The sequence below is a fragment of the Bolinopsis microptera genome, chromosome 12, assembly GCF_026151205.1.
Source record: "Bolinopsis microptera isolate Bmic1 chromosome 12, MBARI_Bmic_1.0, whole genome shotgun sequence".
NCBI classification, from domain to species: domain Eukaryota; kingdom Metazoa; phylum Ctenophora; class Tentaculata; order Lobata; family Bolinopsidae; genus Bolinopsis; species Bolinopsis microptera.
In genome coordinates, this window is record NC_087083.1 from 4,071,766 (window position 1) to 4,085,333 (window position 13,568).

General features: G+C 42.3%; 1 protein-coding gene across 2 annotated transcripts in view; it reads right to left on the reverse strand.

Moving 5' to 3' along the window:
* Positions 1 to 13,568, reverse strand: part of LOC134824420 (autophagy-related protein 2 homolog A-like) — a 101,645-nt gene that overhangs the window by 60,535 nt on the left and 27,542 nt on the right. For both annotated transcript variants that reach the window (XM_063836324.1, XM_063836323.1), the window contains exons 17-22: positions 13,454 to 13,563; positions 11,700 to 11,857; positions 11,321 to 11,405; positions 8,920 to 9,070; positions 4,872 to 5,014; positions 9 to 118 (exon numbers count right to left, since the gene is read on the reverse strand). In XM_063836324.1, coding sequence (XP_063692394.1) covers positions 9 to 118; positions 4,872 to 5,014; positions 8,920 to 9,070; positions 11,321 to 11,405; positions 11,700 to 11,857; positions 13,454 to 13,563 — 757 coding nt within the window. The remainder of the gene's footprint in view (positions 1 to 8; positions 119 to 4,871; positions 5,015 to 8,919; positions 9,071 to 11,320; positions 11,406 to 11,699; positions 11,858 to 13,453; positions 13,564 to 13,568) is intronic.

A 13,568-nucleotide genomic window follows, 5' to 3' on the forward strand; every position in this document is an offset into this window, starting at 1 on the left:
AGTTCTACCTCTGTGAGCAGTACTGGTGCACATTTTGAAGATCTCCGGTTCCAACTTCACGTTTGTTTCTTGAACTACAGGACAGCCAGGAGTCCACAAACATAGGTCAGTGAATATCCTGGGGAAGTAATTAGCATGAAATAAGCAGTTAATTAGCGGTAATTTAGCATACGATTAGCTCACCAAGACACCTGGTGTTTACATTTTAGCATTACCCACAAACCTGTTATAGAGGACCTCAAGACACCTGGTGTTTACATTTTAGCATTACCCACAAACCTGTTATAGAGGACCTCAAGACACCTGGTGTTTACATTTTAGCATTACCCACAAACCTGTTATAGAGGACCTCAAGACACCTGGTGTTTACATTTTAGCATTACCCACAAACCTGTTATAGAGGACCTCAAGACACCTGGTGTTTATATTTTAGCATTACCCACAAACCTGTTATAGAGGACCTCAAGACACCTGGTGTTTACATTTTAGCATTACCCACAAACCTGTTATAGAGGACCTCAAGACACCTGATGTTTACATTTTAGCATTACCCACAAACCTGTTGTAGAGGACCTCAAGACACCTGATGTTTACATTTTAGCATTACCCACAAACCTGTTGTAGAGGACCTCAAGACACCTGGTGTTTACATTTTAGCATTACCCACAAACCTGTTATAGAGGACCTCAAGACACCTGGTGTTTACATTTTAGCATTACCCACAAACCTGTTGTAGAGGACCTCAAGACACCTGGTGTTTACATTTTAGCATTACCCACAAACCTGTTATAGAGGACCTCAAGACACCTGGTGTTTATATTTTAGCATTACCCACAAACCTGTTATAGAGGACCTCAAGACACCTGGTGTTTATATTTTAGCATTACCCACAAACCTGTTATAGAGGACCTCAAGACACCTGGTGTTTATATTTTAGCATTACCCACAAACCTGTTGTAGAGGACCTCAAGACACATGGTGTTTACATTTTAGCATTACCCACAAACCTGTTGTAGAGGACCTCAAGACACCTGGTGTTTACATTTTAGCATTACCCACAAACCTGTTGTAGAGGACCTCAAGACACCTGATGTTTACATTTTAGCATTACCCACAAACCTGTTGTAGAGGACCTCAAGACACCTGGTGTTTACATTTTAGCATTACCCACAAACCTGTTATAGAGGACCTCAAGACACCTGGTGTTTACATTTTAGCATTACCCACAAACCTGTTGTAGAGGACCTCAAGACACCTGGTGTTTACATTTTAGCATTACCCACAAACCTGTTATAGAGGACCTCAAGACACCTGGTGTTTATATTTTAGCATTACCCACAAACCTGTTATAGAGGACCTCAAGACACATGGTGTTTATATTTTAGCATTACCCACAAACCTGTTATAGAGGACCTCAAGACACCTGGTGTTTATATTTTAGCATTACCCACAAACCTGTTATAGAGGACCTCAAGACACATGGTGTTTACATTTTAGCATTACCCACAAACCTGTTGTAGAGGACCTCAAGACACCTGGTGTTTACATTTTAGCATTACCCACAAACCTGTTGTAGAGGACCTCAAGACACCTGGTGTTTACATTTTAGCATTACCCACAAACCTGTTATAGAGGACCTCAAGACACCTGGTGTTTATATTTTAGCATTACCCACAAACCTGTTATAGAGGACCTCAAGACACATGGTGTTTACATTTTAGCATTACCCACAAACCTGTTATAGAGGACCTCAAGACACCTGGTGTTTATATTTTAGCATTACCCACAAACCTGTTATAGAGGACCTCAAGACACATGGTGTTTACATTTTAGCATTACCCACAAACCTGTTATAGAGGACCTCAAGACACCTGGTGTTTACATTTTAGCATTACCCACAAACCTGTTTTAGAGGACCTCAAGACACCTGGTGTTTACATTTTAGCATTACCCACAAACCTGTTGTAGAGGACCTCAAGACACCTGGTGTTTACATTTTAGCATTACCCACAAACCTGTTATAGAGGACCTCAAGACACCTGGTGTTTACATTTTAGCATTACCCACAAACCTGTTATAGAGGACCTCAAGACACCTGGTGTTTACATTTTAGCATTACCCACAAACCTGTTGTAGAGGACCTCAAGACACCTGGTGTTTACATTTTAGCATTACCCACAAACCTGTTATAGAGGACCTCAAGACACCTGGTGTTTACATTTTAGCATTACCCACAAACCTGTTATAGAGGACCTCAAGACACCTGGTGTTTACATTTTAGCATTACCCACAAACCTGTTATAGAGGACCTCAAGACACCTGGTGTTTACATTTTAGCATTACCCACAAACCTGTTTTAGAGGACGTCAAGACACCTGGTGTTTACATTTTAGCATTACCCACAAACCTGTTATAGAGGACCTCAAGACACCTGGTGTTTACATTTTAGCATTACCCACAAACCTGTTATAGAGGACCTCAAGACACCTGGTGTTTACATTTTAGCATTACCCACAAACCTGTTATAGAGGACCTCAAGACACCTGGTGTTTACATTTTAGCATTACCCACAAACCTGTTATAGAGGACCTCAAGACACCTGGTGTTTACATTTTAGCATTACCCACAAACCTGTTTTAGAGGACCTCAAGACACCTGGTGTTTACATTTTAGCATTACCCACAAACCTGTTATAGGGGACCTCAAGACACCTGGTGTTTACATTTTAGCATTACCCACAAACCTGTTATAGAGGACCTCAAGACACCTGGTGTTTACATTTTAGCATTACCCACAAACCTGTTATAGAGGACCTCAAGACACCTGGTGTTTACATTTTAGCATTACCCACAAACCTGTTATAGAGGACCTCAAGACATCTGGTGTTTACATTTTAGCATTACCCACAAACCTGTTATAGAGGACCTCAAGACACCTGGTGTTTACATTTTAGCATTACCCACAAACCTGTTATAGAGGACCTCAAGACACCTGGTGTTTACATTTTAGCATTACCCACAAACCTGTTATAGAGGACCTCAAGACACCTGGTGTTTACATTTTAGCATTACCCACAAACCTGTTATAGAGGACCTCAAGACACCTGGTGTTTATATTTTAGCATTACCCACAAACCTGTTATAGAGGACCTCAAGACACCTGGTGTTTATATTTTAGCATTACCCACAAACCTGTTGTAGAGGACCTCAAGACACCTGGTGTTTACATTTTAGCATTACCCACAAACCTGTTGTAGAGGACCTCAAGACACCTGGTGTTTACATTTTAGCATTACCCACAAACCTGTTGTAGAGGACCTCAAGACACCTGGTGTTTACATTTTAGCATTACCCACAAACCTGTTGTAGAGGACCTCAAGACACCTGGTGTTTACATTTTAGCATTACCCACAAACCTGTTATAGAGGACCTCAAGACACCTGGTGTTTACATTTTAGCATTACCCACAAACCTGTTATAGAGGACCTCAAGACACCTGGTGTTTACATTTTAGCATTACCCACAAACCTGTTATAGAGGACCTCAAGACACCTGGTGTTTACATTTTAGCATTACCCACAAACCTGTTATAGAGGACCTCAAGACACCTGGTGTTTACATTTTAGCATTACCCACAAACCTGTTATAGAGGACCTCAAGACACCTGGTGTTTACATTTTAGCATTACCCACAAACCTGTTATAGAGGACCTCAAGACACCTGGTGTTTACATTTTAGCATTACCCACAAACCTGTTATAGAGGACCTCAAGACACCTGGTGTTTACATTTTAGCATTACCCACAAACCTGTTATAGAGGACCTCAAGACACCTGGTGTTTACATTTTAGCATTACCCACAAACCTGTTATAGAGGACCTCAAGACACCTGGTGTTTACATTTTAGCATTACCCACAAACCTGTTATAGAGGACCTCAAGACACCTGGTGTTTACATTTTAGCATTACCCACAAACCTGTTATAGAGGACCTCAAGACACCTGGTGTTTACATTTTAGCATTACCCACAAACCTGTTATAGAGGACCTCAAGACACCTGGTGTTTACATTTTAGCATTACCCACAAACCTGTTATAGAGGACCTCAAGACACCTGGTGTTTACATTTTAGCATTACCCACAAACCTGTTATAGAGGACCTCAAGACACCTGGTGTTTACATTTTAGCATTACCCACAAACCTGTTATAGAGGACCTCAAGACACCTGGTGTTTACATTTTAGCATTACCCACAAACCTGTTATAGAGGACCTCAAGACACCTGGTGTTTACATTTTAGCATTACCCACAAACCTGTTATAGAGGACCTCAAGACACCTGGTGTTTACATTTTAGCATTACCCACAAACCTGTTATAGAGGACCTCAAGACACCTGGTGTTTACATTTTAGCATTACCCACAAACCTGTTATAGAGGACCTCAAGACACCTGGTGTTTACATTTTAGCATTACCCACAAACCTGTTATAGAGGACCTCAAGACACCTGGTGTTTACATTTTAGCATTACCCACAAACCTGTTATAGAGGACCTCAAGACACCTGGTGTTTACATTTTAGCATTACCCACAAACCTGTTATAGAGGACCTCAAGACACCTGGTGTTTACATTTTAGCATTACCCACAAACCTGTTATAGAGGACCTCAAGACACCTGGTGTTTACATTTTAGCATTACCCACAAACCTGTTATAGAGGACCTCAAGACACCTGGTGTTTACATTTTAGCATTACCCACAAACCTGTTATAGAGGACCTCAAGACACCTGGTGTTTACATTTTAGCATTACCCACAAACCTGTTATAGAGGACCTCAAGACACCTGGTGTTTACATTTTAGCATTACCCACAAACCTGTTGTAGAGGACCTCGAAGAACTGTTTATCCTGGAGATAGATGAGCAGCTCTGGAATGCAAAACTCTAGACTCAATCTACTGTTCTCTTTCACTCCTTTCTCAAACAGATCCATTTCAGGACGACTACCGGGCATTACCAGCTGCAATACAAAGTTTAAATTATTGTTTAATAGATGTGGATACTGGTGAGGAGGTGAAACACATTTGTTTACTTTAATAGTGAGCACATGTTCGGCGGGTTGAGGAGGTGAAACACATTTGTTTACATTTTTAGGGTAAGCACATGTTCGGCGGGTTGAAGAGGTGATACACATTTTGTATTATAGAAGGCTTGTAACACTTGTAACGCTTTCTTGTTACCCCCCTTTGAAGGCCCCGAATTATTTTCTGAACGAAAGCTCAAAAATAACCGAGAAATCGACCTTCTTATTAACTCATTTTGATGACTATTTCTGACCTAAAATTGCACGAAAAATCGATTTAGCTAGGTTTCAGAACCTATAAACACTTCCTTATCCCTAAAAATTGATGTTTTATAGCTAATACGAGCAACAAGCAACATATGTTTTGATCCTTCGGTTCTACTCATGACCTAGGCAGTTAAGCTGAAACCGACAGATCGAGGCAATCCTCACCTTAACTGATAAAACTGGTACTAACACACTTTTCAGATATAAATGTTCTTTGCGATATACGTTTATTGCAGCTTTGCAACTTAGTGAAGACCAGAGTACGAAAACACACAGCAGGTAAGCAACTCACTTTTTGTGACTGTTCATCACGAACATTCTGATCCTGCAACATATGAACAAGGATATCGTCTCCTTAACAAATCGAACAGGTACTATCACAATTTCCAGAGCACAGCATGATAACAAATTCAAAAGAAACACAATGAAGGTAGGTTACCAACACCACAATATAACAATCATACTAACAACTGAATTAAGTTTATTCTGACGACGGGCAGCCCTGATGTGCTCCGTGATCCTCAACGAGCGACCACTTGTAATAGAGGTGGTATGTCACGTGACACCGATCCGTCCAATCACAAACAGGAAGAATGACCAGATCGATATCGTGTGTTTACTATCCTTATCTTTATTTGACCCTCTGTTCAAATTGTTATCTCTATCACATCTCGGCTCGGCAAGGTCCGCGTGCAATATCTGCACCGCGGTAAACACGCCATGATTGTTGTACTTATATAACCGTGCCCATTGCTCACCATTGCCCACCTACAATACAAACTGTTGGGGGGGGGGGGGGGGGGGGGTTGAAGATAAACAACCGATCTTGATAGTGTGTTGGTCGCTCCTCCAACTGACTGTGATGCTAACTGTTCAATCATGAACGGAACATTAACATATATCCATGAGTGCTCCTTTGCTTAACTTAGACAGTAAGTGTTTGAAAACGGAATATAGGACACGACTTCACTGACAAGAACTGTATGTTCCAGGAGGAGGCACTTGCAGTGTACAGGAGGACAAGCATGGTTATACATGACAGATTTGAAGTACTAGTTCAACATGGTGCAGTTCATTTTTACCAGGTTAGACACTCAAAATTTCAATTTGTGCTGTGTAATCAGTCATTGCCGTTTTAAATATGTAAACTTGGAATCATTCTCACAATTGTAATAAGAGTTTGTGTAACTTTAAATGTTGCACTTGCCCTCAAAGTCAATGGAATTCATTTTGTGTGCGGGGTGTTTATTTTAGATGAGATACGGAAGTATTGATAAAATCGATAACGGGTAATGGGTGCGCTGTTGAAATGGTTCATTGGACCTGTGGACCCCTCTTTAGTTCGTTTACCAGCTGCATTTTATTTCGGATCATGGGTAAGAGCTTTGCTGTATATACTTGTACTGACAGATATTTTAGCTGGTACCGTACATACATATTCGTATCGTATTTTTGGCCACATTGACGGTCCTTTACATTTAGGCCCGCAAACTGAAAACGTACTCCATCGTTAACTGATGCTACTGCAAATAACACTGTTTGTCTGTTTAAATCCATGCTACCACATGATTACTGTGTTCGTGCTTAAAAATTAACTGTGCATGTAGCGACGTGAATTTAATTTCCTCTTAGTCTTAGAATCTAAATATGCCGTTTTGGTGCACGTAACGTGCGTAATCCGCGTCCGGTTCGTTCAGTGGACCCCTCTTTAGATCGTTTACCAGCTGCATTTTATTTCGGATCATGGGTTAGAGCTTTGCTGTACACTATTCAAATTTCTATTTAAAATCCTGCATGCAGTAAGCAGTTACTCAGAGCCAGCTAGAGAACGTGTTGTAACGTCACGTAATAGTTGAGTGTAGAGTGATTATTCATCGTCCGGTTAGTTAAGAATAAGCGGAATAAAAAGCGAATTAAATTTCAGGAGTTACACTTAACATCCCAGAGGTGATGTGGAGCAAGACTCAGTTCACGCCGGAAGAAGTAGCTGCCAGCAGAAAAGTAAGCATCGCCCGCATTCACGTGGAACGCTCCATTGGCTATCTGAAGCGGTACAAGATTTTGGGAAACAAAGTTGTGGCGAAGATATTGCCTTATCTGAGCGACATCGCATTCGTGTGTGCCCAAATTGTCAACCCTGTTTTTTAAGGGAGGTGGACAGTGATTTTTTTAAATGACCAGGTCTACCTAAACTTGTTGAGCTTGCTGAATAGGAGGAGCGACCGACACACTATCAAGATCGGTTGTTTATCTTCAACCCCCCCCCAACAGTTTGTATTGTACGTGGGCAATGGGTACGGTTATATAAGTACAACAATCACACTATTTCAAGTTCATGACGTTATCATGGCGTGTTTACCGCAGTGCAGATATTGCACGCGGACCTTACCGAGCCGAGATGTGATAGAGATAACAATTTGAACAGAGGGTCAAATAAAGATAAGGATAGTAAACACACGATATCGATCTGGTCACTCTTCCTGTTTGTGATTGGACGGATCGGTGTCACGTGACATACCACCTCTATTACAAGTGGTCGCTCGTTGAGGATCACGGAGCACATCAGGGCTGCCCGTCGTCAGAATAAACTAAATTCAGTTTTTAGTATGATTGTTATATTGTGGTGTTGGTAACCTACCTTCATTGTGTTTCTTTTGACTTTGTTATCATGCTGTGCTCTAGAAATTTTGATAGTACCTGTTCGATTTGTTAAGGAGACGATATCCTTGTTCATATATGTTGCATGATCAGAATGTTCGTGAGGAACAGTCACCAAAAGTGAGTTGCTAACCTGCTGTGTGTTTTCGTACTCTGGTCTTCACTCAAGTTGCAAAGCTGCAATAAACGTATCGCAAAGAACATTTATATCTGAGAAGTGTGTTAGTACTAGTTTGATCAGTTAAGGTGAGGATTGCCTCGATCTGTCGGGTTCAGCTTTACTGCCTAGGTCATGAGTAGAACCGAAGGATCAAAACATATGTTGCTTGTTGCTCGTATTAGCTATAAAACATCAATTTTTAGGGATAAGGAAGTGTTTATAGGTTCTGAAACCTAGCTAAATCGATTTTTCGTGCAATTTTAGGTCAGAAATAGTCATCAAAATGAGTTAATAAGAAGGTCGATTTCTCGGTTATTTTTGAGCTTTCGTTCAGAAAATAATTCGGGGCCTTCAAAGGGGGGTAACAAGAAAGCGTTACAAGTGTTACAAGCCTTCTATATAATACAAAATGTGTATCACCTCTTCAACCCGCCGAACATGTGCTTACCCTAAAAATGTAAACAAATGTGTTTCACCTCCTCAACCCGCCGAACATGTGCTCACTATTAAAGTAAACAAATGTGTTTCACCTCCCCACCAGTATCAACATCTATAATGTATAATAATAATTATTGTTAAATAATGTATAATTTTTATATTATTAAGAAAACTCCAGTAATCGAGACCCTATATCTTACGAAGTGTAAGAAAACTTTAAAATTACATCGATTACTCATTGGAATACTACTAACTATCAAAGATGATTCAAGATATTAGTAATTAAATAATTAAATAATTAGCTAATTAATTAGCAGACCTCTTGAGACTCGTACATGACACGTTTACTGGCGAATGGGGAGGGTTTGCTCTCGGGCATGTGTAGAATGTTGTCAAGAGAAGGAGGCGGAGAGGGACTGTGAGCTACAAGGAGGGAGCTGTCCGTTACTTGACTTGTCTTTATTACAATCCTGTAAGTTATTTACTCTTTAACTACTCATGAGTCATGACCATTAACATTAGCTATTTGAAGCTTCTATAACAAGGAACCGTCGTGACATATATATATGTTTCTAGAACCCACTCCCGATTTTGACTCAGAGTACCTCAATTTGCTTTTTTACCATCATTAATTAACTGACTTATCTGTTTCTGGGCAAAAATTAATCCAATATGCCAAATTTGTGTTCAGAAAATTTCATATTTGAAAATGGGACAGAATTTTAAAAATACAACTTTTCGTTTTGTTAAGCTTTCTGCTGTGGGCTTCCTCCGACCGAAATCAAACTTCCGGCACCTCAATCGTGTCATATGGCATATATATAGTTGACTTACTATTTGGTTGCGGGTGAAAAATCAGTCAAACTGTAAAATTTCGGTCCTGCGAATTACATCTTCAAAAACTGAAAATGGGACAGACATTGGGACAATATGATTTTGCAATTTCATTAAGGATTTTGACTCCCAGTACCTCAATTTGGTTTCATACTATCATCAATTAACTAACTAATTGGTTTCTGTGCAAAAATTTCATCCAATCTGTCAAATTTGGGTTCAGAAAATTTCATATTTGAAAATGGGACAGGATTTTTTTAACTTTTCGTTTTGTTAAGCTTTCTGCTGTGGGCTTCCTCCGACCGAAATCAAACTTCCAGCACCTCAACTGGTCATTTGCCATCTATAGTTGACTTACTAAAAAAATCAGTCAAAACTGTAAAATTTCGGTCCTGGAAATTTCATCTCAAAAACTGAAAATGGGACAGACATTGGAACAATATGATTTTGCAATTTTATTCGGGATTTTGACTCCCAGTACCTCTGCCCCTCTACCCCTCTACCCCTCTGCCACTCTACCCTTCTACCCTTCTACCCCTCTACCCCTCTACCCCTCTACCCCTCTGCCCCTCTACCCCCTGCCCCTCTACCCCTCTGCCCCTCTGCCCCTCTACCCCTCTACCCCTCTACTCCTCTACCCCTCTACCCCTATACCCCTCTACCCCTCTGCCCTCTACCCCTCTATCCCTCTGCCCCTCTACCCCTCTGCCCGTCTACCCCCTGCTCCTCTACCCCTCTGCCCTCTGCCCCTCTACCCTTCTACCCCTCTACCCCTCTACCCCTCTGCCCCTCTACCCCCTGCCCCTCTACCCCTCTGCCCCTCTACCCCTCTACCCCTCTGCCCCTCCGCCCCTTTACCCTCTGCCCCTCTACCCCTCTGCCTCTCTGCCCCTCTACCCCTCTGCCCCTCAACCCCCTGCCCCTCTACCCCTCTACCCCTCTACCCCTCTACCCCTCTACCCCTCTACCCTCTGCCCCTCTACCCCTCTGCCCCTCTACCCCTCTACCCATCTGACCCTCTACCCCTCTGCCCCTCTACCCCTCTACCCCTCTACCCCTCTACCCCTCTACCCCTCTACCCCTCTGCCCCTCTGCCTCTCTACCCCTTTACCCCTCTGCCTCTCTGCCCCTCTACCCCTCTGCCCCTCTGCCCCTCTACCCCTCTACCCCTCTGCCCCTCTACCCCTCTGCCCCTCTGCCCCTTTACCCTCTGCCCTCTGCCCCTCTACCCCTCTACCCCTCTACCCCTCTGCCCGTCTACCCCCTGCTCCTCTACCCCTCTGCCCTCTGCCCCTCTACCCTTCTACCCCTCTACCCCTCTACCCCTCTGCCCCTCTACCCCCTGCCCCTCTACCCCTCTGCCCCTCTACCCCTCTACCCCTCTGCCCCTCCGCCCCTTTACCCTCTGCCCCTCTACCCCTCTGCCTCTCTGCCCCTCTACCCCTCTGCCCCTCAACCCCCTGCCCCTCTACCCCTCTACCCCTCTACCCCTCTACCCCTCTACCCCTCTACCTCTCTACCCTCTGCCCCTCTACCCCTCTGCCCCTCTACCCCTCTACCCATCTGACCCTCTACCCCTCTGCCCCTCTACCCCTCTACCCCTCTACCCCTCTACCCCTCTACCCCTCTGCCCCTCTGCCCCTCTACCCCTCTACCCCTCTGCCTCTCTGCCCCTCTACCCCTCTGCCCCTCTGCCCCTCTACCCCTCTACCCCTCTGCCCCTCTACCCCTCTGCCCCTCTGCCCCTTTACCCTCTGCCCTCTGCCCCTCTACCCCTCTACCCCTCTACCCCTCTGCCCCTCTGCCCCTCTGTCCCTCTACCCCTCTACCCCTCTACCCCTCTACCCCTCTGCCCCTCTACCCCTCTACCCCTCTACCCCACATACCTAGGACGTCTATCTGGTTCCTCCTCTAACGACCCGACTAACAGGAACTGTATGGGGTCACTATCACTGTTCTCCAGATATTCACCTGGTTAACAATATGTTTAATAATTAACCAATTAACTAATTAACTAATTAATTAATTAACTAATTAACAAATTACCTAATTAACTAATTAACTAACTTGCGTATTAAATAAACGTGATTTGAGTTAATTATTTTCCACTTAGTGAGTACTTACAGTTTAGTTTAGTGAACTCAGCAGTGAAACTAGTAGTGAGTACTTACAGTTTAGTTTAGTGAACTCAGCAGTGAAACTAGTAGTGAGTACTTACAGTTTAGTTTAGTGAACTCAGCAGTGAAGCTAGTAGTGAGTACTTACAGTTTAGTTTAGTGAACTCAGCAGTGAAACTAGCAGGCGCACTAAGTGTATTGTACTCCGCAGTTGCCTCGTCTATGTGAATAACAACGTAATCAGCGCGCAGTGCAGGAGCCCACCACGTTCTCTGAGCTGAGGGCCGCATATCCGGGATAGGGAACCTAGCAATTATTAAATATAACCTAGTATATCCGGGATAGGGAACCTAGCAATTATTTAATATAACCTAGCATATCCGGGATAGGGAACCTAGCAATTATTTAATATAACCTAGCATATCCGGGATAGGGAACCTAGCAATTATTTAATATAACCTAGCATATCCGGGATAGGGAACCTAGCAATTATTTAATGTAACCTAGCATATCCGGGATAGGGAACCTAGCAATTATTTAATGTAACCTAGCATATCCGGGATAGGGAACCTAGCAATTATTTAATATAACCTAGCATATCCGGGATAGGGAACCTGTAGCAATTATTTAATGTAACCTAGCATATCCGGGATAGGGAACCTAGCAATTATTTAATATAACCTAGCATACCCGGGATAGGGAACCTAGCAATTATTTAATGTAACCTAGCATATCCGGGATAGGGAACCTATCAATTATTTAATATAACCTAGCATATCCGGGATAGGGAACCTGGCAATTATTTAATGTAACCTAGCATATCCGGGATAGGGAACCTAGCAATTATTTAATATAACCTAGCATATCCGGGATAGGGAACCTAGCAATTATTAAATATAACCTAGCATATCCGGGATAGGGAACCTAGCAATTATTTAATATAACCTAGCATATCCGGGATAGGGAACCTAGCAATTATTTAATATAACCTAGCATATCCGGGATAGGGAACCTAGCAATTATTTAATGTAACCTAGCATATCCGGGATAGGGAACCTAGCAATTATTTAATGTAACCTAGCATATCCGGGATAGGGAACCTAGCAATTATTTAATATAACCTAGCATATCCGGGATAGGGAACCTAGCAATTATTTAATATAACCTAGCATATCCGGGATAGGGAACCTGTAGCAATTATTTAATATAACCTAGCCTATCCGGGATAGGGAACCTAGCAATTATTTAATATAACCTAGCATATCCGGGATAGGGAACCTAGCAATTATTTAATATAACCTAGCATATCCGGGATAGGGAACCTAGCAATTATTTAATATAACCTAGCATATCCGGGATAAGGAACCTAGCAATTATTTAATATAACCTAGCATATCCGGGATAGGGAACCTAGCAATTATTTAATATAACCTAGCATGTCCGGGATAGGGAACCTAGCAATTATTTAATATAACCTAGCATATCCGGGATAGGGAACCTAGCAATTATTTAACATAACCTAGCATATCCGGGATAGGGAACCTAGCAATTATTTAATATAACCTAGTATATCCGGGATAGGGAACCTGTAGCAAATATTTAATGTAACCTAGCATATCCGGGATAGGGAACCTAGCAATTATTTAATATAACCTAGCATATCCGGGATAGGGAACCTAGCAATTATTTAATATAACCTAGCATATCCGGGATAGGGAACCTAGCAATTATTTAATATAACCTAGCATATCCGGGATAGGGAACCTGTAGCAATTATTTAATGTAACCTAGCATATCCGGGATAGGGAACCTAGCAATTATTAAATATAACCTAGTATATCCGGGATAGGGAACCTGTAGCAAATATTTAATATAACCTAGCATATCCGGGATAAAACTAACCTAAATGTGATTGATATAGAGTTACAGGTACATGTTGATACAAATATTTCCTGGTATCTGTCATTCGACCAGTCTTCTCCCATCACTTGCTCGTAAATGTCTTGTCTTACCTGAA